Source organism: Spermophilus citellus (genome assembly GCF_964194105.1).
Source record: "Spermophilus citellus genome assembly, chromosome: 2".
Lineage (NCBI taxonomy): Eukaryota > Metazoa > Chordata > Mammalia > Rodentia > Sciuridae > Spermophilus > Spermophilus citellus.
Genome location: NC_138183.1, coordinates 135,189,166 through 135,215,369, shown reverse-complemented (window position 1 = coordinate 135,215,369; position 26,204 = coordinate 135,189,166). Strand labels below are relative to the sequence as shown.

Below are 26,204 nucleotides of genomic sequence, written 5' to 3'. Positions count from 1 at the left end.
GTCTGTCTGGATGATCTATCTATTGGTGAGAGAAGTGTTGAAATCAGTGTTGTACTGGGGTCTATCTGAGTCTAATTTGAGTACTGTCTGTTTTATGTAATTAGGTTCACTGAAGTTTGTACCACAATATTTATATCATTATATCTTCTTTTGGGATTTTCCTCTTTACCAGTATAAAGTAACCTTCTTTCACTCTTCTGATTAATCTTTATTTGAAATCTGCTTTGTCAGATGTGAAAGTAGCTATTTGTGCTTATTTTCAGGTTTCATTTCCATGGTATATGAATTTTCATTCCTTCACTTTCAGCCTGTGGCTATCTTTGCCTGTAAGATGAGTTTCTTACAAGAAACTTATAGTTGAATATTGAATTTTGGTCCATTCTACTACTATATGTCTTTTCATTGAAGAGTTGAGACCATTTACATTTGGTGTTTTTATTAATTCCTATGACTTTGATTTATTTCTAATGTTTAATTTGGTCTTGTTTCTTATTTGCTTACCTACTTGTCAAAAAATATTTGTTCACTTGATGCTTCTACGGTTGGTTTTGACTTCTTCTGTGTGAAGTACTTCTCTGATTAAGTTCTCTAGTTTTGTAATCCTAGTTTTTTTTTTTAAATTTCTGCTTGTCTTAAAAAGTTTTAAATTTCTTCTATGATTTGGAAAGGTAACTTTACTGTATATTGTATTTTTGGTTAAGTTATTTTCTTTCAAGACTTACACAACATCACTGTGGAGACCAAATCCTCCTGGCTTTTAAAGTTTAAAAAACCAGAAGTAATTCTGATTGACTTGCCTCTAAGTGTGACCTGACATTTTTCTCTTGAGACTTTTAAAATTCTATCCTTGTTCTATATGTTATGTATTTTACTCATAATGTGTAATGAAAAGATTCTTTTATGATCTTGAAGATTTGGGGTTCTGAATGCCTCTTGTATCTGAATGTCCATCTTACTCTGAAGGTTTGGAATTTTTCTCTTATTATTTCCCTGGAAGAGTTTGTCCATTCCATTACCTGCATTTCACAAACTTCTTTGATTCTGTGATTCTCAAATAATGTTGTCCCAGAGTTTCTGTATATTCTGATCATTGTTATTTTCTATTCTTTAATACTGTCAGAGTATTCAAGGCTAGCCACTATTTCTTTCAGCTCTGAGAATTTGTCGTCAGCATGGTCTATTTTATTAGAGAGACTTTCAATTGAGCACTTTATTTAATTTATTGTGTCTTTAATTTCTGAGGTTTCTGTTTGATTCTGTTCCAACATCTCCATCTCCTTATTGAATTTCTTCTTCACATACTGTACCTACTTTCTTAATGCATTCAATTGTTTTTCTGTACTCTCTTGAAATTCTTTGATCATTTTTATAATCATTATTCAAATTCCTCATCTGATATTTCATCCATTTCAATAACTTTGAGGTCAGTTGCTGGTAAATTATGAATTTTAGGAGGTGTTGTATTACCTTGTTTTTTCATATTTCTTGTATTCTTCTGTCGGGTTTTATGTATCTGTTGGAACAGGTTTTCTCTTCCACTATTATGTGGGCCTTTTTAGAGACTGTCTTAACTTGCCAAAATGTCCCTGAGTGGTTTAGACTGAGACTCCCTCAGAGGTGTGGTATCCACAGCCTTTGTGTTAATTCTCTCTGTTTTTACCATAGGAGTAGATATCTGTGAGTGGAATGTGGAGGCCCACACCTATCCATTTCTACCTGGGGCCTAGTTGTTAGTATTGGGTTTTCTATCTTCTATTCTTTGTATTGAGATATAACTGAAGTTCTATTGTGTATAGTTTGTGGGTGAAGCAAGATGTGCTCACCTTTGGCTGCATTTATTTAGCTTCAGAGTCTCTATCCTGTAAACTTGTTGTGTCCCTGTAGATTACCAGCACCCAACAGAAAAGGGGGAAACAAAGAATAGTGACAACAGAAAACATAATATACAGTATTAAAGTAAATATCCAATGCCTACTAAAATACAACACTAATTACCACAAAAACTGAAATTATGGGATTAGCAAATACCAAGAGCAAAAATAATAAATAGTTATGTACTAGATCTTCCATTAAACAGCAGGTGTCAACTATTTTATCCATAGGACTAATAACTGTAGCAACATAACTAAATGGGGAAGAAGTTATATAAACCAAATAGTTCTAATCTATGCTTTAAATACAGTTAATTGAGATTAACAATATAAGAGGATGGTAAATGAAAGTCTTTATAAAGAAGGAAGAGAAGGCTGGGGATGTGGCTCAAGCAGTAGCGCGCTCGCTTGGCATGCATGCGGCCTGGGTTCGATCCTCAGCACCACATACCAACAAAGATGTTGTGTCTGCAGAAAACTAAAAATAAATAAATAAATAAATATTTAAAAAATTCTCTCAATTCTCTCTCTCTCTCTCTCTCTCTCTCTCTCTCTCTCAAGAAGAAGAAGAAGAAGAAGAAGGAGGAGGAGGAGGAGGAAGAGAGCAGAGTCCCTGCCACAGATGCCACTTCCGTGCCCCAAGGTCATTGCTCTAGGTGCACTACCGCTACCCCCAGGCTGCTGCAACTGACTCTGGGAGGTCTTTTCTCTGATCCTGCTGCTGCACCTACACCAATACAGCCAACATGGCTGCCACCCGGAGGTCAGCTGGAGATCTTCTTTCTGGGTACCACTGCCCACACAGTTGTACCCAACCCACTGCCACTGCTGTAGACATCATAGCTCCCAACGCCACTGCCCCTGACACCACTACTGCCCCCCATCACCTGATGCTGTCCTCACAGCCATGACTGCCACTGTTCCACCACAGCTGCTGTTGATCCAGCACCTGCTACCATCAACCCTGCCATTACCATTGCCATCACTGCCCAGAGGTCTGCTACCAGGGAGACTTAAGGTTTGGTTGCACATGGACACATCCATCTTGGGACACTACCCAGGGCCTGGGAGGGCAAGATGCCAGAAGGTTTGTCACCAAAACTGCCTCTGTCTAGGGACTCCAGTTTGGACCTGGAGGTTCAGTGTGGGGATGCCTCAGGTTTGGCTGTGCCTAGGGTCTTCCTGCTGGAAGTTCTTGTGGCCTCTGTCTTGCTTCTGCATCCAGGAAAGCTCCTTTGTTTGAGCATATCCCCTGTGGTCTCTCTGCAAGTTGGAGTAGTGTTGAGATCTTGGGTCTGCAGCATGGCCAAGTGTGGGGTATCTGAAGCCCAGACAGGTGAGATAGTGACTGGGTCTAGAGGGATGATTTGCGCCTATTGGTCCGGTAAGACATTAGAGACAGGGATGTGAAATTCTTGGATGCTGATGAAGACAGTTTGATCTTTTTCCATTTATTTTATTTTTCTACTCACTAACATCTCTACTATATTTGGAACAGGGTGGTTTTTAGGCATCAGTGTGTGGAGGACAATGATATATAAATGGTGTTTTGCAGTTTTGTTGTATTATTATGTCTTTAATTTTTTTATTTGTTGCTATTCTTCCTCTCATCTTCTTCCCTGAATTCTCTTTCCACCTATTATCCCACCAACAGACAATCTCTGATGGTTCCTTTTCCACTCTTCCTGTGAATTTTTGCTTCTAGTCTCTCTTTTCCTCCCTTGTGAACATTGCAGACTATGCTACTTCTGTTGTCTCATCCACCATTCTAAATTGGAAACCATTTCAGCAAATTTTCTGTTTATACTGTAGACAGTTATTGAACTCATAATTTCGGGGTATTCTGAGAAAGCAGTAGATGCCTTAGTGGGAGCTATGAGGTTTAAGGCTATGTATTGTGTACACTGGGTTCTGTTGATATTGGTCTCAAAGGTGCTGGAAAATTTCAGGGACACTCTAGGTCTCCTGGGTAGAATCTGTACTGCCTCAGATCAATACTGCTAGATGAGAAAACACAGGAATAACATGGAAAAACAAGGGACTAAAGTGCCCCAAACAAACTAAGATGCTTCAACAACAGAATACAAGAAGAAATGTCCAAGAAGGAGTTCAGATTGTATATAGCTAAGCTGATCTGCAAAGTAAAAGATAGTATAAGGAGTGAAATCAAAGAAAAAATACAGAAGTAAACGATCACTTCAAGAATTAGAGGTTGTGAAAAAAAACAAGCAGAAATTCTTTAAATGAAGGAATCAATAAATCAAATTATAAATTCAATGGAAAGCATCACCAACAGACTAGACCACTTAGAAGACAAAACCTCAGGCAATGAAGACAAAATATATAATCTTGAAAATAGAGTTGACCATGCAGAGAAGATGGTAAGAAACCATGACCAGAACATCCAAGAATTATGGGATAACCTGAAAAGACCAAATATAAGAGTTATCAGAATAGATGAAGGAACAGAGATGCAAACCAAAGGAATATACAATCTTTTCAATAATATAATATCAGAAAATTTCCCAAACTTAAAGAATAAAATGGAAAATCAAATACAAGAGGCTTACATTTGTACCAAAAATTACAGCATACTCACACCTAGACACATTATAATGAGAATGACTAACACAAATGATAAAGATAAAATCTGAAAGGACATGAGAGAAAAAATCAAGTTACATATAGGAGGAAACCAATTCAGATTTCAACTGATTTCTCAACCCAGACCCTCAAAGCTAAAAGGTCCTGGAATAATATATTTAAGCTCAAAGAAAATTAATGCCAACCAAGAATTTTATATCCAGCAAAATTGAGTTTCAAATTTGAAGAAGAAATGAAAACCTTCCATGATAAAAAAAAAAGTAAGAGAATTCACAACTGAATTCACAAAGCCTCCACTATAGAACATTCTCTGCAAAATATTCCATGAGGATAAAGTGGGGTAAAAAAAGTGAAAACAAGCAAAGGGAGGAACTACACTAAACAAACAGTCAACCAAAGGGGAAACTAAGTCAAATTAAACCATAAATAAATTAAAGTGACAAGGAATACAAATAATATCTCAATAATAACCTTGAATGTTAATAGCCTAAAATCATCAATCAAACTGCTTTAACAATCAGGGGTTTCCATCCTCATTTCAGATAAAGTGGACTTCAAGCCAAAGTTATCAGAAGGGATAAAGAAGTTTTTTTCATAAGTTCTTAAGGGAATTATATATCATCAAGATATAATAATTGTAAATATTTATGCTACAAACAATGGAACATCTATGTACATCAAAGAAACCATTTTCAATTTCAAGAATCAAACAGATCACAACATAATAATAATGGGTGACTTTAACACACCTCTCTCACTTACTGGACAAATCTTCCAAACAAAAACTAAATAAATAAACTATAGAACTAAATAATACAATCAATAATTTAGACTTGACAGGCATATATAGAACATTTCATTCATCAACAAACAAATATACCTTCTTCTTGGCAGCACATGACTCCTTCTCTAAAAGTTGCCACAAAGCAACTTTTAGTAAATACAAAAAAGAGAGAATACTCTGCATTCTATGAGATCACAATGAAATGAAATTAGAAATCAATTATAAAATAAAAAAAGAGATACTCTAACAAATACAGACTAAATAATACACTATTAAATGATGAATGGATAATAGAAGAAATCAAGAATGAAATTTAAAAAAATTCTTAAAGGTAAATGAGAACTCCAATACAGCATATCAAAATCTCTGGGACACTATGAAGGCAGTGCTAAGAGGAAAGTTCATTGTATTGAGTTCATTCATTAAAAGAATAAAAAGTAAACAAATAAAAGATCTAACATTACATCTCAAAGCTCTAGAAAAAGAAGAACAAATCAACACCAAAAGCAGTAGAAGACAGGAAATAATTAAAATCAGAGCTGAAATCAATGAAATTGAAACAAAAGAAATAATTGAAAAAATTGACAAAACAAAAAGTTGGTTCTTTGAAAAAATAAATAAAACAGATAAACCTCTAGCCATGCTAATGAAGAGAAAAAGAGAGAAAACTAAAAATAGTAAAATATGTGATGAAGAAGGAAATATCACAACGGACATATCTGAAATACAGAAGCTAATTACAAACTATTTTGAAAATTTATACTCCAATAACAGAAAATATCGGAGACACTGACAAATTTCTAGAGACATATGACCTACCCAAGCTGAATGAGAAGGTCATACACAATTTAAATAGATCAATTTCAAGCAATTAAATAGAAGAAAACATCAAGAGCCTTACAACCAAGAAAAGCTCAGGACAAAGGGATTCTCAGCCAAGTTCTACAAGACTTTCAAAAAAGAATTAAAACCAATACTTCTCAAGGTATTCCATGAAATAGAAAAGGAGGAAACACTTTCAAACTCATTCTATGAGGCTAATATCACCCTGATACCAAAACCAGACAAAAGCACATCAAGGAAAGAAAACTCCAGACCAATATCCCTAATAAACATAGATGCAAAAATTTTAAATAAAATTCTGGGAAATAACATACAAAAACATATTTAAAAGATAGCATGCCACCTTCAAGTAGGGTTCATCCCAGGGATGTAGGGTTGTTTCAACATACAGAAATCAATAAACATAATTCATCATATCAATAGACTTAAAAACAAGAATCCTGATCATCTCAATAGATGCAGAAGTAAGCCAATCCCCCCATTTGACAAAATACAGCACCCTTTATGTTCAAAACACTATAAAAAACGAGAGATAACAGAAATATATCTCAACATCATAAAAGCTATATATGATAAACCCAAGGCCAGCTTCATTCTAAATGGAGAAAAATTGAAAGCATTCCCTTTAAAAACTGGAGCAAAACAAGGATACTCTCTTTCACCACTTTTAGTCAGCATCATCCTTGAACCTCTTTTCAAGCACAGGATGTTCAACCTTGTCAAAGTCAATGATAATTTAACTCAAAAATCTTTATATTACACTATATTTTCATAAATTATAGAAATGAAAAATATGCATTTCTGGACTTTTGATTTACAGGATTATATCACACTCATCTAATCTTCTATGAATGCTTACAAATGTTGGCTCTTATATTTTTATTTTATTTATTTATATATTTATACCAGGAATTGAATCTAAGGTTGTCTAACCACTGAGCCACATCCTTAATTCTTTTCCTTTTTATTTTGACACAGGGTCTCACTAGGTTGCTTACAGACCCGCTAAATCGTGAAGGCTGGCTTCAGATTTGTGGTTCTCCTGCCTCAGCATCTTGAGCTGCTGTGATTATAGTCATGTGCCACCATACCTGCCAATGTTTTTAAATGTAAATATATATCTGTGCTTAATAAGAAAAAATTAAATCTTTGTTTGCAAAAAATAAAAAAATAAAAGAGAAGACAGACTCTCATTCCATATATTTAGGATGGAATCTGATATACTAACATTTTTTATTTTTACTGAGAGTATTGTACATCTTTATGGAGTACATTGTGATACTTTGAGAAATATATACAATGTGTAATAATCAAATGAGGGTAATAAGCATTTTCATCTCTTTGAACACTAATCATTTTCATGTGTTGGTAATTTTGCAGTCTTCTTTTTTAGTAATTTTGAAATATATGATAGACTTATAACCAAGAGTTACCCTACTATACAAAAAAACTAGAAGTAACCCCTCCACTGTGTGTTTTGGTACCCCTTATTGAACTTTTCCACTTCTTCTCACTCCTCTCTTTCCTAGTCTCTAGTTACCATTATTAATTCCATTTTTCTATGAGACCTATTTACTAGTGTCTACAAATGAGTAAGAACATGTAATGTTTGTCTTTAGTGTCCAGCTTATTTAATTTAACATAATGACCTCCAGTTACATACATACTGCAAATGACTGTATTTCATTCTTTTTTATGGCTGAATAAATATCCCATTGTGGCATTATTTTTTAAATAAATAAAAAACAACATTATTTTATCCATTTATCCATTGAAGGGCATCTGGGTTGATGCCATATGTTAGTTATTATAGTGCAGGAATAAACATGGGGACTCAAGTATCTTTTTGGTATTATGATGTAATCTCCTTTGGATACATACCCAGTAGCAGAATTGCTAGATCATATGATAGTTCTGTTTTTAGTTTTTTGAGGACATTATGCTTTCCATAATGTCTGCACTAATTTACATTCCTGCCAACACTATGTACCTTTTGTGTTTTGTTTGTTTGTCTTTCTGATGATAATCACTCTGAGGTGAGATAATATCTCATTCTGGTTTTGATTTGCATTTTCCTGATGATTAGTGACATTGGACTTTTTTTATAAGCTTCTTGGTCATCTGTATGTCTTCTTTTGAGAAGTGTCTATTTGGTTCTTTAGCCCATTTTCTAATAGGGTTATTTATGGAGTTTTTTTTGTGTGTATGTGCTTATTTGTGTGTGTGTTCTGCTTTTTTAATTACTTATATATTCTGGATGTCAATTAATTAGGCTACCAAGTAATTCTGAAGCTGCTATATGTGTAACCACATTTTGAATACAAAATTTAGGCCAGTGTCTATAGCAATTATTTAACAGGTGTATGGCTATTTAAATAGAGACAAAGTAACTGATCTTAATGAAAGTACATGAACTTCGGAAAAGGCAGAAGAGCCTTTCCAACAAGTGAAAGCGAAATGGACTGAGATAGACAACACAGGGAAGGGATCTCAGCTTAAGTGCCAGGCGACCTCAGCAGATGCTCCTACACAGGCCTTGTCATCCAGGATTAAAAATAAATAAAAACCTGCTGCTTATATCAAAACTAACATGAATAAAAACATTAAAAACATGACTTTGAATTTACAAAGAAGATGCAAAAGATTGGTCTTAGTATGAAGACAGTATGTACATTTTTGAACATAGCATTATTCTGATTATAATTTATGGGCTCACAAGTAGGGAGTAGAATTTCAAAAATTGTAAAAAGTAATACACACGAACTTAAGAGTTTTTAATACACACAAACTTAAGAGTGTTTATCTACAGTCAGAAGAAGGGGCAAGGGATGGAGGTCTTTGCTGTAAGCAGGTATAGTCAATCGTGTGTATATGTTTGTTAGTAGAAGTAGCAGAGAATCAAGCAAAATAGCTGAGACACCAAGAGCATGAAAATATTCAACAAAGAAGGAATGAGCAATGTTTTATTTTTAAGAAAGGATTAGTGCTTAATATAAAAAGAAAGAGAAAGGGAAAAGGGGAAAGTAAAAAGGGAAGGAAGAGAATTTCATTTTAAGGAAAAGTTATGAAGCTTCAACAATATGGATTTCATCTTAATGTGTTTTTAGTGTGAATTTAATTTTCATTTCTAACACAAAGGAGTTCATCCCTAAGAATTAAAAATCTAAAGGGAAACATCAGACATGTTTATAGTTCATATATTTATATAGAAGGGCTTTTCAAACAGGATTCAGAACAAAGCTGGACAGAAATATGGGCCTGAAATCTGAGCCCAAAATGAGTTCCCCTTTTTTCTCCCACTGAATCTCTGAATTTCACACACACTGCAGCGGAATCGGCAAATTATACTACCACCATGAAACGGAAGGCCAAGATGATGCAAATGTGCCAGAAAGAAAAAATAAGGCAGAAGCAGCAATAAATCTCAGCCACAGAACCAGGCTGCCCCCTGGGGGAGGGGAGGAGCGAAGACAATGTACTCTCCTTCCAGGTTGGAGAAAAGGCGACTTTTAAAAGATCCATGCACGTGAAACAGGGATTGTTGAGGAAAGAGTAACAGACATGGAAGGAAAGCTCAGTTAGCCTGATCCCTTTCTCCACTGCAGAGTAGACTCGCTCAAAGCAAAAGGTGGTCCAGTATTAGCCTCCTCCATTAGCCGATGCTCCACCTTTGGGGAAAAACAGGACAAAAGAAGACAAGGGTCTCCCTTTACTCCCAAAGCAAGGTAGAAATTTAATCATTCTATGAGACCTCAGAGGACATGAGCAAAGTCAAGAAAAAAATCTTTCCCTTGCCTTCTTCAACAGTGGTCACAGTAGAAGCAGCAAAATTTTTTTTATTAACAATGCATTTTTCTAGTTTTATTTTTAATTGACACATAATATCTGTGAATATTCATGGGGCACAGGGTGACAGTCTAATATTACATACACAACATATAGCGAACAGATCAGGGCAATCAGCATATCATCACTCCAAATTTCTTTGAATTGGAAACATTTAAAATTCTCTTTTCTAGATATTTGAAAATACAAAATTGATTATAATTCTTGTAAACCACAGTTATCCTGCCATTTGGTAGGACATTAAAAGTTATTCCCTTCTGGACCACAATCTGCAAGAGTAACCAGTCACCCAAACTGTAGCAGGTCCTACCTGATTGGCCTGAACACAATACAATCACCTCTACTCCATTTGCCATACTGTCTGCCTTGCAGTGTTCAGAAAGCTCTGTCCCATCTTGATTTTTAAAGGAGAAGGAATGGGAACTGTGGACAAGTACCTACAAACTTTACTAAGTCAACATTGATGACATGTCAAGTAAATGACCTGGTACCTTTTCAATCCCTTTGGGTGATGAAAAGAACTTGAGGGTAAATAGGTACCAGTACGTCAGCCGAAAACATTCAGTTTCTAAGATTTCTAATTTCATATGTTCCCTGAAAGGCAAAGCTTGGTATATTGCCCTTTTACATTCCTGTTCCCAAATCTACTTATATCAACTTGTAACAAAATTAAGATTGTAGATAAAAATGTTGCTATTCCTTTAACTTGTGTTAATATGAGATTCAATGTAGATAGAAAAAAGATTTTCCAATGTAAATTGTGCATATGGAGAAATCAACAACATGAGGATAAGAAGGGTGTATATGTCAATATTTATATTTTTAATGAACTACAATTATAAAACACCCAAATATTCAATAATCATTAAATAAGCTTTCATGTTGTAAAATCATTTTACATTTAGTTTACTTATAGATTAATTTTTAAAACTCAAATCTAGAATTAAAACAATTTTAGATATAAGTGTTATTACAAGTGGTTTTAATTAAAAGATTAAATCAACTATATTTGTTAGTTACATTTGTTAGTATTTGTCAGTACTATAGACCTACAAATGAGCCATTGATATCACAGCACAAGAACCAGGCTGCCTCTCATTCTCCACTAGGCTGTGCCATTGACCCCAATATCATTCTCCAACTGCAGACAATGTGCTATGTCTGTGACTCATTTTCACCTTGTTGTTAATTATGTAGGGTTTATTAACATAGATGTAATATATATCATTCTATGCCCTAATGAAAGCATTCTGCATAATTACTAAAATATATGCTTTAGAGAAAAATTCAAGCCAAACAGTGTAAAGGTTTTTTAAAACCAGGCACTGTGACGAATATAAATTAAAAAACTTAAAATCAGCATACTACAGTGACGTGCCCACATCAATATTTATAGCAGCTCAATTCACAATAGCTAAACTATGGAATCAACCAAGGTGCCCTTCAATAGATGAATGGATAAAGAAAATGTGGTACATTTATTCGATGAAATGTTACTCAGCTTTAAAGAAGAATTAAATTATGGCATTTGCTGGTAAATGGATGGAGTTTGAGAACATCATGCTAAACAAAATAAGCCAATTCCAAAAATCCAAAGGCCAAATGTTTTCTTTGATATGCAGATGCTAATTCACAGCGAAGTGGGAGGGCACTAGGGAAGAATAGAGCTACTTTAGGTAGAGGGGAGTGAAGGAAGGGGAGGGGATATGGGGATAGGAAGGACAGTAGGATGAAACAAACATTATTGCCTTATGGACATGTATGACTTCATGACTGATGTGATTCTACAACATGGACAATCAGGAAAATGAGAAATTATACCCCACTTATGTCTGATTTATATCAAAGTGCATAAATGCATTCTACTGTCATGCATAACTAACTAAAACAAATAAAAAAAATTTAAAGTAGTCACTGTTCATTAAGATAGTTCATGAGGATAACATTTCAAACCATTATAAGAGTGACAAAAATATTGGGAAACATATAAATACTTTGCTCTCTGCTCTAAGGGCAATAATTTTAATAAGATTGAATAAGTTCTTAACTGCATCATTATTTTCTAAGGCTATTCTAATACATCAAAGTTTTAGAACTTTTCAAGATTCATAATATCTTCATATAAACATAAAAACTACAGGGATAATGTATCATTATCCCCTGAAAATAATACATTTCCTAAGAGACCTCTGTCCTGAACTCGTTCAAGATAGTGACAGAAAGTAGACCACATATCTTCTGCATAACACACAGGAAGAAAATTTTGTAAAGCACAATTTTCTAATTTTTTGTGGTTCTTGAAATTGAACTCAGGGTCTTGCACATGATGGACAAATACTCTACCACTGAGCTACATGCCCCGTTCCAATTTTCTAACAATTTTGTTATAAATAACTCTTAGTTTAAATTATGGCATTTTTTGTAACAGGATTGGACTACTATGGAAATAGTAATCTGTCTCATTAGAGAGGCTTGACCTGAACTCATGAGGCCTCACCACTCCAGGAAAATGTTCACTATTTTAACAGATCAAGAGGGAAGTTTCCTTGTAGCTCATCCTATTTAAAATAAGACTTATCTACAGGTTCATGACATTTTTCTAGTTAGCGGTTGAAGTCTTATAGATCATTTCTCTGCTATAGGAATCTTGCCCCATGCATTATCACCATTGAAGCCCTAATATCAGTCTCACACCAAAACAACTTCCAGAAGCCCTCTCTGTTCCTTCACAGTCCTCCTTTCTTTCCTTCCCATTTTTTCCCCCACAGGAATCACATTGGGATCAAGTACTGGGCTCTGCGTCTTCAGTTTTATGCGCTTAAGCAAATAACTTAATCATTTCTTCCTCTGGAAATGGTTTAATAGGATTTGTAAAGAATGGAGTATGATATGGTCACCAAATCAAAGTATTCTTCTGAGAGAAAAAGAAGTCAAAATTACACATTGAGAAGAACAAATCCCAATAGGGCAAAATTCATCCCATATATTTTTATTTGTGGTTTTTAAAGAAGGAAAATAGAAATTTCATTGCAAAGGGCAGAAACAAAAACATCTTGACATTACACATGATACTGTAATCTAAGCCAGGAGAGAATCATTGTGCAATTTTAAAACAAAAAGACACAATCCACAGAAACAAGGAAAATAGGTGAGAATTTCATTTCTATTTCTGAAAAAATATAGTCAAGCTGTGCATTCTCAATATGGGTAGGTTTGGCTCATCCAGCCTCACACAATCATAAGAATAGAACCTTAGTCAAGTAAAGCACACAGATCCATCATAGTTGTACAGATAAAATTCCAAAATAGGAAACATCACCAAAAGAATGCTGAGAAAAGCTGAGCATGGTAGTGCATGCCTCCCAGCAGCTCAGGAAGCTGAAGCAGTTGGATCTCAAGTTCAAAGCCAGTCTCAGCAACAATGAGGCTCCAAGCCTTAAAGTTCTTAACTGCATCATTATTTTCTAAGGCTATTCTAATAAACCAAAGTTTTAGAACTTTTCAAAATCCATCATATCTTCATATAAACATAAAAACTTCAGGGATAATGTATCATCCCCTGAAAATAATACAATTCCTAAAGACTCTGTCCTCTGTCCATTGTTCAAGATAATGACAGAAAGTGAGACAGTGAGACCCTGTCTCTAAATAAAATACAAAATAGAGCTGGGGATGTGGCTCAGTGGTTGAGTGCCACAGTATCAAAAAAAAAAAAAAATTCTGAGAAAGTGGCAAATTTTTTCAACATTGATCTTGTTCATGATTTTTGTCATCCCTTCTGTTTCCATATAGTTACAGATAATAAAACTCTTGAAACAGAAAAGAGTTTTAATTGTTTCAGAAAAAAATATATGAACTTGTCAGAAAACACACAAATCCTGGCTCTCCCTATGTAGAACAAAAAAAAAAAGATATTTTTTTAAAAAAATAAGGAGAAAAAAAATACAAGAGAAAAATAGGAGGCAATATTACCTTTAGGTTTGAAAAGATATCCGGCCTGTGTCTCAACCTAGTAAGGGAAATACGGACCACACTGGAGCTACCATGAGACTCAGAATGAGTTTCAGTTCCAAGACTAGGCCCACACAATAGTACACGATGAGAAAATGAAAAATACTAAAGTAGAAGTCCTTTCCATACTATAGAAAGAAAAATAAAGAGAAGAAAAGAAATAGACAGAAATTGAACTGGAGGACCAGGAAGGGGAGAAAAGACACATAAATGGGGACAGATACTAACGCAGCCCCACTATTCACTCAGTTTAATTCTGTTCAGGGTTCTCTTCAGAGCAAGCTTGACATCCTTGTTCCTGAGGCTATAAATGAGGGGATTCAGCATGGATACCACAAGAGTGTTAAACACTGAAAACACCAGGAAAAATATACGCTGTCCAAAAGACCCTGAAGAGGACGGTTTAACATGAGTGAGCAGCCCAGATCCATAGAATAAGGCAACAGTTACTAGGTGAGAACCACAGGTGCTCATGGCTTTGGACCAACCCTTAGCTGAGGACATATGAATGATATTGTAAAGAATCAAAGCATAGGAGATGAAGATAACAAGGCTAGACACAATAACAACAGTTGCCACAACAACAGAACTCACAAGCTCATTGGCATAGGTGTTGCTACAGGAAAGCTGAAGAAGGGGGAAAATCTCACACATATAATGGTTAATAAGGTTAGAATCACAAAAGCTGAGCCTGATCATGCACCCTGTGTGCACCATGGCACCAGCAAACCCCATCAAATAAGAACCCAACATCAGCAGAAAACAGACCCTGGGGGACATGACCACCCTGTACAGCAGAGGCTGACAGATGGCCACATAGCGATCATAGGCCATGGCTGTCAGCACATAGCACTCTGAGTTCACAAAAAAGCAGTAGAAAAATAGCTGAGTCATGCATCCTGAAAAGGAGATGATGTTCCTCTCTGAAACAAAGCTCATCAGCATTTTAGGAGTAAAGACAGATGAATAACAGAAATCAATGAAGGACAAGTTAAAGAGGAAAAAGTACATGGGAGTGTGAAGGTGTGAATTCAAGCAAATTAGATGAATTAAGCTTAAGTTTCCCACCACAGTGATGGCATAGTTCACCAAGAACAGGAAAAATAGGGGCAGCTGCAGCTCAGGTTGGTCTGTTAATCCCATAAGGATGAACTCTGTAACAGAGGAGTCATTCTCCATAGCCATTGGCTTCAAGGATGAGACCTGTAGAAGAATAGAAGTTGATGCTAAAAATGAACCCTTACTATTTAACCCCAGAAGGAGATCTAAAAAATGCTGGTTTCCAAGCTCAAGTTTTTCTGAAGACACACAGCAAAGCCTCCAAAACACAAGATTTTTCTATGCTGATCCTTGAAAATTCCCCATTTCCTTTTTTGTCTATGTCCAGGAATAATGCTAACAGACCTCCTAGTGCCTCTGAAGAGCATTTCTTTCTTTCCCTTCACTCAGTCTTCACTCTGGCTGAATAGCAATAAATAATTGGTATTCTTCAAACCCATGCTTTATATAGCTTTGGGCTTGAAGGGAAACTTTTACAAAAAGATGGTTCAGTGCTCACCTCATTTCCCTGGAGGCCTCACTAATGCTGAGCGTCAAGGGCCTTCCTACCCACTGTCCTAAGAGAACAAATTTCTCATGATGAGAGAGATAATAGCAATCAGCTTAGATCTGTCTCCCACATGCTAGCAGAGCAACTCTCAAAAATATACTGAGATTTCTATTTGAAAATATCTCCAGAAGTTTCTCTTCATTTGCAAATGGAAAACAAAAACTTCACATGAGCGCCTCCAAAGCACAACCTCACTCACATGGGAATCTATCTCATGTCCCCTAGAAAGTTAATTAGAAGCACAGAGAATTATGCTCTCCTTTACAATTTCTTCCCAAATTGGATGAGCACCTTGAGATTAGAAATTAATGAGCCGGCATTGGGTCTTTTGAGATTCAAAGGGAATACTCAATTTGTAATTTCCCACTAGGAATTCCTGATCCCCAGGGCAAAGTAGGGTGTGGTCTCCATGGCCATTCCCTCATCATCCAAAGCAGAGCTGTACAGGAGGACTATCCAGGGTATAGTCACTTGCCAGTTCCAGCAAATTCCTTCAGGCTAAAGGATTGCATTAATAAATTTTAGACCATAGATTTAAAACTCTACATACTTTGGAGTTCATACTAATGAAGAATGTTGTAGCAGAAAGTCTCAAAGAATAGGGGTAAGTTCTTAAATCAGTCTGAAGTTAAATACAGACTTTGAATGTCCTAACAAAGAGACTTGCAACAAATGATAGGACTTTTCTGACTCTTGTTTATTCAAATACAACTATAAATGCCTATGTTTGTCCATATAATGAGGTCCATAAAATGCTATCTTATTGGGTTGTTGGAATAACATGATTCTGGCAAACCATTAGCTTCTTGCCTGGCATATAAAAAGACCTGATAGTACCATTTACATATTCCTCTGTGCCACACACATGTTCACATACACTAGGGTTTCTTAAGCCTGGCACTACTGATATTTGAAGGAGGTAGGCTTAGCTGTAGGGCTGTTGAATGCACCACATCCTTGGCACTTATCAGATGACAGTGATAGCCCTTCCCTGTGTACATATGCAAATAAAATACTAGTGTGATCATCAAATTTTTCTATAGATAAATGTCCCTGGGGTAGTCTAGAAGTTCTGAAAACAATACTCCAATGGCACTTTTGTATGCAGAGTAATTTGAACTGAAAGACATTTGAAGTGTTCAGAATGAAGTTTATTTCTGACCTTGTCTCACTTCTTTTCCTATTTTCATTAATCCCCCAAGACAGGTCACAGAAAATAACAATTACTTTCCTCAAAGTAGGCAGGTTGAGAAATTAGAACCCCTCTCCCCAAAGTACTCCATGAAGCCTAGAAATGTAATTCCAATCTTTTCTCACCTTTCTTTGTAGGAGCTGCACATAAAGTAATTCTCTGATCTTCCTGGTGTGAGGGAAGACCATAAGACCCTTATGCCACAAATTTCCACCTCCATCTTTAGGAGGAGGGAATGCCACATAGAGACTAAGAAATAGAACACATAACCTTCCTGAGATTCTTCTTTTATTCAAGTATATTATATCTAATCTTTTTTGCCAATCACATTTCTACATGGCTGTCCATTCTTCATCAAACCTAACCATAAATACAGCAAATCCAAGTCAAATCTCCTCAAGGCAACCTGTGCCAGAAGACACAGGGAGCTGATAGTACAAGGACATAAATGGTTTCATATTAACCAGGCAGGGTTTAGTCTTATTGTGGGGCTGTGTCTCTCTCCCAACATTTGTATTGCTTGCTTCTTCTTGGTTTTAATCTTATATGGGCTCTCCAATGCAGTGAAAAGAGATCCAACAGAATTGCTATCAATTGTACCATCAAGGAGAAAATAAAAGATTTTTTAAAAATAATTTTCTTCAAAGATTATGGTAAAATGACTATTATCAACATATACTTGTCCTCAAGGTTTGGGATGTGCTAATCAGACAGGATTATACTATGTACATCGTGAAAATAGTCTATCACAATCATACACTGTACAGAAATGGTCCATTCAAAAAATAAAACAGTAACAACAAATAGCATGCTATGTATTTCCAACACAGGTTATTTAAAAGAAAAATGGTTATGTAGATATTGCAAAGAAAAACAGCAAAAAGTTAAAATACATGAAAAAAATGCAAAGATTTATAAACTAGAGAAAATTTTTATTTTTGTTGGAGTTCGACAAATGATGCCATGATCTCTGAATGATTTCATTAAGTACGTGTTTGATTATTTGACAAGCATCTCTTGTCTCATGAAGTAGGACCTTTGTCCTGTACTTTGACCTTAGTGGTCCCATGTAAGAGGGAAACTGTCAGTTTATGGATTACTATCTCAAGACCCCTTTTGAGACAATATTAAGCAATGGAAGTTTTTTGAAAAATCATCTCTTAGGCCAGAAAACTAAAAAACATTAATAAAAGCAAAGCCATCCAGTCTGCATAATACATGTAAACTACTAAGCACAGTCTCTTTAGTTCTATCTTCTTTATCCAACCAACAAGCCCAGCTTTGTAAAAAGCAGTCCTGTCACTCCCCACTCCCCCCACCGGGGACAGTGCTGGCCGCCGACGGCTCATCGGGGGCTCCTGCCCACCGAAGGGGGGAAGGAATGGCTTCTGCCCAAGTGCTAGGGCCAACAGCTGCCAGGGAGCCCGGGGGCGTCGGGGCCCTGGAGCCGCCAGCAGGGCCTTGTGACGGGGCCAGAAAAAAAAAAAAAAAAAAAAAAAAAGCAGTCCTGTCAGATCTGCCTAAAGAGGGTCTAACAGCTGGTGTCCTGCTTATGTAAATCACAGTTAATCCCCATGTGGGTAGACTGTTTAACCCATATGTCCTAACATCTTTAGAGTGTAAAAACTTGGAACATAGTATACAAGAATTAATGTCATTCTTCCAATTATGAACATCCATACATAATTAAATGTACTTTGTAAACAAGATAAATTATTATATTATTATATGTGATATTGTAAAGGTAAAATTTCTAAGCTGATTCTAAGCTGCAAAAGTCTGAGTTAAAGTGTAAAAGACCGGGCATTGTAAAGTTTCTAAATGGCAAGGCCTGGGCTAAAAAGTAAAAGACAAGGCATTGTTACAACTCCTCTGCTACCCCCGGAACCTGTAATCTCTGTAGTTGTTAGGACAATACCTGAACTGCCCAGTAAATATTTCTCCTGGTTCCCTGGTTGTTTAATAGCTAAGGGCTCCAAGTAGCATGGCACGTAAGCATCTAGGCTCCAAAACCAATCAGTTTAAATGTGTACCCCACTTAGGAATGACCAATCACCCCTGCTCAGACTGTTCCCGCCAATAAATGTACTAATCCTGTCTCAGAGTTGTTGTTCAATTTTCCCGCACCTCATGATGATTTGTTCTGATGTATGCAAAGCCCTCCGCCCTCCCCAAAAAGTGTACTTAAGCTCTGCTTGACCTCTGCTCTGGGCTCTGGGCTGCTCTATCTTCCTGAGTGAGCCTGGAACCTCAGCATGCTGAATCAATAAATCCCCTTTTGCCAATTGCATGGAGCCAGTCTCTTGTGTGGTCTCTTTCTCCGATGCTCCGCCGGACCCTTACAATATATTATATATTATTATATTAATAAGCAGTTTTCATCAAAATAAAAATAAAAATAAAAATAAAAACCTTCAAAAACTGACAGTCTTATACATATCCTATATTAACATCTCTAAACCTTAAATTTGTCTTGAAACAAGGTTGAATAAAGCAGATTTGCCTTTATCCTTGTTCACACTACTTAAAATGGCTACAAACCATATATAAGGTTGATTAATACTTTCATAACTTTGTGGCTTAACAAGCAAAATTTAGTTATTAAGATAACAATCAAGATTTACAGCATTATATCCAGACTATCAGATTTTGTAAGTTTTATAGGTTTTATATCAATAACACATAACACTTCATTGTAAAACTGGTAGTTCATGTAACCAGAATTGAAAACCAAAATAGTCTTTTTAACAAATAAAATCTTGAATAAACCTGATTTCTTCTAGGACTTAATTTTGTTTTAAGCAATAAAAAAGAAAGAAAGAAAAGAAAAATCAGCAGAAAACATAGGAACTCGTCTTTATAAAACATGAAATCTTTATTATTTAAGTCCATTCTTTGTAAATTTTGCTAAGAATTCATCAATCATTGTCCATTGGGTTTCATTTATTAATGCATTTTTAAAGTTGTTTTAAGTTCCTATAGAATTTAAGCATTGCTAGACTTTTAACATCAGGCATGGCACAAGATCCACAGCAAGGCTTTGAGGGACATTTTTAAAAGGCAATGAAGTACTTCTCTGATTAGAATACTAAAATTCAAGCAGGTTTTACAGAAAATACAAAGCCATACATGGAATTATTTGAGTCGTTCTATAAGAAAGACTATAAAAGCTAATTTTTAACTCTAGGTTCGTTTACAGAAAATTATATAGTTTTTATTTATTTTTACTGAAGGTAATTAACATTAATTTTATTTTATTGTTTACTATTTATTTAATTACTTACCTACTTCTTATTACTGGGGTACTGGTGATTGAACCCAGGAATGTTCTACTATTCAACTATATCCCCAGCACATTCAACTCTTGTATTTTGAAACAGGGTTTTGGAAAATGGCTGAAGCTGGCCTTGAATTTCCTCCTGCCTCTACCTCCCAAGTGCCTAGGATTACAGGTGGGTGTCAAAGACCTGTGCTCCTTGGGCACATGAAACATAATCTCCACCAACAGTCCAGAGTTCTTTTGCCCACAGTGAGCTCCATTCCTTCTCCTGTGACTGCTATACCTGACATCCAGGTGGCGGGGCACCCCTTTCTGCTATTATAATGAAGCAGGGAATTCACTTCATCTCATCCTCTTACTCCTGCCAAACACATGGTACACTGTCATATCAGATATCCTTATTCTTGACCTCTCAGGACACCCAAAGAGAAACCTCAAATGTACAAGGTCCAAGCTGACGATTCTGGGCACACATGATGCTTTCCTGTGCCCCACTTGCCATTCTGTTGGCCATGCTATATAGTTAAATAGCTCTGTTCTGGACTGTATTGATGAGAGGCAAAGATTGAGGACTGTGTAGAAGTACCTAAAAACCTTTCATTAATAAGCCAATATTCACATGTCTTTAACCTGTGTTAATACAACGTTCAATATCAGTGGAACGAAGATTTTACATTTGAAATTGCCAATATGAAAAAACAGTAGGAGAAGAAAGTAGTACATGGCAATATAAATATGTTTAATCAACAACACATACAAAACATCTAAATATTTAATAATTATCAAATAAACATACACGTTCTAAAATTAGTCTATGTTAAATTTACATATTATATTAATTCATAAAACTTACCTTGAATTTAAGTAATTTAGGTATAGATATTGCTAAATTGGGGGGGGGGGCTGTTTTTTTTATTTTTGTTTTTGTTTTGGTATGGGAGGGTACCAGGGATTGAATTCATGGGCACTCAACCACTGTGACACATCCTCAGCCCTATTTTGTATTTTTTTTTAAATTTAGAGACAGTCTCAGTTGCTTAGGGTCTCGCTTTTGCTGAGGCTGGTTTTGAACTTGCAATCCTCTTGCCTCAGCCTCCCAAGCTGCTGGGACTAAAGGCATGTGCCACCACAGCTGGCTAAATTTGGTTTTTACTGAAAAAATAAATCAACTGCATTTGCCAGGTCAATACTATAGATTTAACCTGAAAATTTGAGCCATTGACATCACAGTACAGAGCCAGGCTACCTCTGATTGGCTCTCTACCAGGCTGTACCACTGACTCCAATATCATTCTCAGACCACAGATAATGTGCTATGTCTGAGACTCACTTTTCACCTTTTTGTTAATTATGCAGTGTTTTATAAACGTAGATGTAATACAGCTCATTCTGTGTCCTAGTGAAAGCATTCTATGTCTTTATTAAAATACATATTTTTAGAGTGAAATTCAAAACAGTGGTAAGCTCTTCTTTTAAACCAGGCACTGTGCTAAATATAGATGAAAGAATGAAACTAGACACTGGTCATTGAGCCACTCCTAGAGGAATAGCATTTCAAAACATTATAATAGTGACAAAAATATTGCAGTAAAGATTGAATTAAAGTACTTAGTTGGCATCGTTATCTTCTAAGGTTTTTCTTATGAACCAATATTGTAGAACCATAGAAAAATAACAAATATAATAATCTCAGGGATAATGAACTGTTGTCTTCTGACAAGGATTCATCCACTATGGAAAATAAATAATTTCTCTTCTCTGTAACACACACAACAAGAAAATTAATAAGAGCACAATTTTCTATTCTTTTTACTATGCATAACTTTTTCATTTACTCTAAACAATAGCATAATGTCTGATAGGATTATGCTGCTATGGAAACAATGACACGTCTCACCAGAGATCCTTGGCACAAACTCAGCCTCACATCCTCAGAAAATATTTACTTTTAGAAAAGGTTGAGATGAAAGTTTTCCTTGTAGGTCTTCCAGTTTACACTATAAATCAGAATATTGCAGGTGCATGGCATGTTTCTCATTAGCCATCAAAGCCTCATAGGTCATCCCTGCTATGGGAATCTTACTCAGGACATCATCCCATAAAAACCCAATTTTCAGGCTCAAGCTGAAACGACATTCCAGAAGTTCTCTATGTTCCTTAATCTTCCTTCCTTCCTTCCTTCCTTCCTTCCTTCCTTCCTTCCTTCCTTCCTTCCTTCCTTCCTACCTTCCTTTTTCTTCCTAGGATGCCCCAAAGCCCCCACACACACCAAAAATGGTTAAATGCACAAGAGAATCTGGATCATTAGGTGTACAGCCATAAGCAAATCACAGAATCATTTACTGATACAGGGAACAGGAAAACAACATATTCATTTAAAAGTTATTTGAAAAGAATGCAGCAGATAATATGGCCACAGACTTCTAACAGACTAGAATAAATCAAATTGAAAAAATAAATTGCAGTTGGGTAATATTTATCCCATACATTTTTGTTTTGTGTTTTTAAAGGTAAAAGTACACTTTCCTTTGTAAAAAGGAATACTCAGTATGCAGCTGGGAAGACAAAGGACATTGACCTTACACAATACCACAAGGTCTAAGTCAGGAATATCATTGTGCAAATTTGAAGCAAAGCCAAAGACACAATCCACAAATACATGGACAAATAGGTGACAATTTCAGTTCTATTTATTACAGTCTAGCAATCAACCAATGCTGTGTCACTATGGGTGAGTTTTGACAAAGGTGGGAAGAGTGGTGGGTCTCATCCATCCTCACATATCCATAGGAATAGATATATAGTCTAATAAATCATACAGTATCATCACAGATATAAGAATAAATTCCCAGAAGAGGCACATCACTAAAGTCATGTTGAAGAAACCTGAAAAAATGTACATTGACTTTGACCACAATTTTTGCCTTGACCTCTGTTTTCATGCAGTTATAGGTGATAAAACACCAAAAACTGGAAAAATTTTGTACAATTGTCTCTGAAGAGCGAGAAATAAATGAACTTGGCAGAAAAAAAACATAACTCCTTGGGCTTCCCTGGATAGAGAAGATATACAAGAATGAAAACAGAAGGTCACATTATCTTTAGATAGGAAAAATATCAGCCCAGTGGCTCATTTTATATGGGAAATAAAGATCAGGTTGAAGCCTCCTTGGACGGGACTCGCAAAGCTACTAAGCCCACATGGTTATGTCGTATGGTGAGAGAGGGAAAGGTGTTACATCAGAATACTACCCGGTCTTTAAAGAAAGATGAACAGAAGAAAGAAGAGAAGGAAAGTAAGTAGAAGGAGCAAGAAGCAACAAAATTCAACAAAGGGAATAGAAACTAAGGCATCCCCACTGGTTCTGCTCAGTTTGTGACTCTCTTCAGGGTTCTCTTCAGAGCAACTTTGACATCCTTGTTCCTGAGGCTGTAAATGAGAGGGTTCAGCGCTGGCACCACAAACGTGTAAATAAGTGAGAAATATTTCCCCTGGTCCACAGACCCAGAAGATGATGGCTTGACATGAGTGAGCAGCCCAGATCCATAGAATAGGCCAACAGCTACTATGTGAGAACCACAGGTGCTCATGGCTTTGGACCAACCCTTAGCTGAAGACATATGAATGATATTGTAAAGAATCAAAGCATAGGAGATGAAGATAATGAGGCTAGATACAATGATAACTGTCCCCACGACAACAGATTTTGCAAGTTCATTGGCATATGTGCTGCTACAGGAGAGCTGCAGCAGTGGGACAATGTCACACATATAATGGTTAATGAGGTTGCAGTCACAAAAGCTGAGCCTGATCATGCACCCTGTGTGCACCATGGCACCAGCAAACCCCATCAAGTAAGAACCCAACATCAGCAGAGAACAGACCCTGGGGGACATGACCACCCTGTACAGCAGAGGCTGACAGATGGCCACATAGCGATCATAGGCCATGGCTGTCAGCACATAGCACTCTGAGTTCACAAAAAAACAGTAGAAAAATAACTGAGTCATGCATCCTGCAAAGGAGATGATGTTCCTCTCTGAAACAAAGCTCATCAACATTTTGGGGGTGAAGACAAATGAATAACAGAAGTCAATGAAGGACAAATTGAAGAGGAAAAAGTACATGGGGGTGTGAAGGTGTGAATTCAGGAAAATTAAATTCATTAAGCTTAAGTTTCCCACCACAGTGACAGCATAGTTCACCAAGAACAGGAAAAACAGGGGCAGCTGCAGCTCAGGTTGGTCAGTTAGTCCCATAAGGATGAACTCTGTCACAGAGGAGTCATTTTCCATAGCTTCTGACTTCAGGTGTGGGACCTATAGAAAAAAAAAGAATAGAAAGAAATGTTAACAATGAACCCTTACTGTTTAATACCAGAAGGAGAGCAGGAGCTGCTGGTTTCCAAGCTTAGAAATGTCTGAAGACACACAGTAAGGCCTCCAAAGACCAAAACTTCCTCTTATGATCCTTTAGAAATCCCCAGTTACTCCATTCCCCATCTATTTTTTCTGTCAAGGAAAAAATGTTAACTGACCTCCCAGTGTCTCTGTCCAGCATTTCCTCCCACTGTTCACTTCAATTCATTAAGGCTAAAAAGAACAACTAAAGTGTGGACTTTTCCAGATCTATGAATTATATAGCTTTGGTTTGAAGGGAATGTTTCAACACAAAGATGGTTCAGTGCTTACCTAGTTCCCCTGGAGGTTTCACTGATGCTGGACCCCAAGGGCCTTCCTCTTCCCTATCCTGAGGGGACAAAGTGTCTCATAATGAGAGCAGTAACAGCAATGAGCTTAGATCAGTCTCTCACATGCTAGCTGAGGAACTCTAATATGCCAGGATTTATATTTGAAAATGTTTTCATAGGGTTCTTTTCACTTACAAGAAGCAAAACAATAACTTCACATGAGCCTCCAAAACATAACCTCACTCACATGGGAATCTATCTCATGACCCATAGTTCTAGAAAGTTACTTAGAAGTACAGAGAATTATGCTCTCCTTTATGATTACCTCCCAAGTTGGATGAAACCCTTGAGGGTAGATTTACTGAGCCTGTGTATAGACCCTACATAATAGGCCTAACATTAGATCTTTGAAACTCAAAAGGTGTACTCAATTTGTAATTTCCCACTAAGAATTCTTGATGCCATGGGTAGAGTAGAGGGTAGCCCCCATGGCCATTCTCCTTGTATTCAATACAGAGCTCCACAGGAAAAAATGCTCTGCTGGTTTTAAAAAGAGCGAACTCTCAAGTCAGACTGTCTGAATTTAAATCCACAGGGTTTCTCCACTTCCAAATTTTGAGATGTTAGGCTAGTTATATAACTTCTTTATCCTTGGTATCCTAATCTGTAAAATGAGAATAGAAGCTGCTATGAGGTTTAAATGATTTCTTCTATATAAAGTATTAGAATACTTCCTGTTATAGTTTGGATGTACCCGGTGTCCCCCGAAAGCTCCCATGTGAAACAATGCAAGAAGGTTTGGAGGAGAAATAATTGGGTTATAGCCTAAGCCTAATCAGAGAGTTAATCCCTGATGGGATTAACTAAATTGGTAGGGTGTGGTTGGAGGAGGTGGGAATTGAGGTGTGGCTTCTGTGTATATATTTGTATCTGGCAAGTGGAGTCTCTCTGCCTTCTGATCACTGTGATGTGAGCTGCTTCACTTTGCCATCCTCTCCCACCATGATATTCAGCCTCACCTTCAGCCCTGAGGAATGGAGCCTGACTTCTATGAACTAAGACTTCTGAAGTCTTGAGCCCTCAAATAAACTTTTCCTGTTCTGGTTAGGTCCTTTAGTCACAGGAGTGAAAAAGATGACTAAAACACCACTTGAAAAATAGCCTCTGACATGTTCTGCCCTCCTCAGTCGTGAACCTCACTCATATTGACTGTATCTTAGATAGCAGGCACCTGTCCCCTACCTGCCTTGTTATACCAATACCAAGACCCTCAAATAACTCTCAGACCCACATTGCTATTCCAATTAAGCCTTTATTGCTGGCCAGCAGCAGACACTCTGCTCTCTAAAGAATGAAATAGAGTGGTGCGCCCACCTTCAGTTGACCTCAAAAAGCCACAAAAGGGACATTTGGGGGCTTAGCCAATTAAAGCAAGCAAGTACAGAAGCTGAATTGGGCAGTTAATGAGACAAT

At 36.6% G+C, this 26,204-nt stretch overlaps 2 protein-coding genes across 2 annotated transcripts; both read right to left on the bottom strand.

Annotated features, from left to right (window-relative positions):
- Positions 1 to 14,196: 14,196 nt before the first annotated feature.
- On the bottom strand, positions 14,197 to 15,144 carry LOC308632841 (olfactory receptor 8C8-like; the record flags this gene model as incomplete). The annotated part of the gene is made up of 1 exon (XM_081265195.1): positions 14,197 to 15,144. The coding sequence occupies one exon, from the start codon at positions 15,142 to 15,144 to the stop codon at positions 14,197 to 14,199; it is 948 nt and encodes a 315-aa protein (XP_081121321.1).
- An 8,265-nt stretch (positions 15,145 to 23,409) lies between these two features.
- Positions 23,410 to 24,336, bottom strand: LOC308633007 (olfactory receptor 8C8-like; the record flags this gene model as incomplete). The annotated part of the gene is made up of 1 exon (XM_081265441.1): positions 23,410 to 24,336. The coding sequence occupies one exon, from the start codon at positions 24,334 to 24,336 to the stop codon at positions 23,410 to 23,412; it is 927 nt and encodes a 308-aa protein (XP_081121567.1).
- Between the last annotated feature and the right edge of the window lie 1,868 nt (positions 24,337 to 26,204).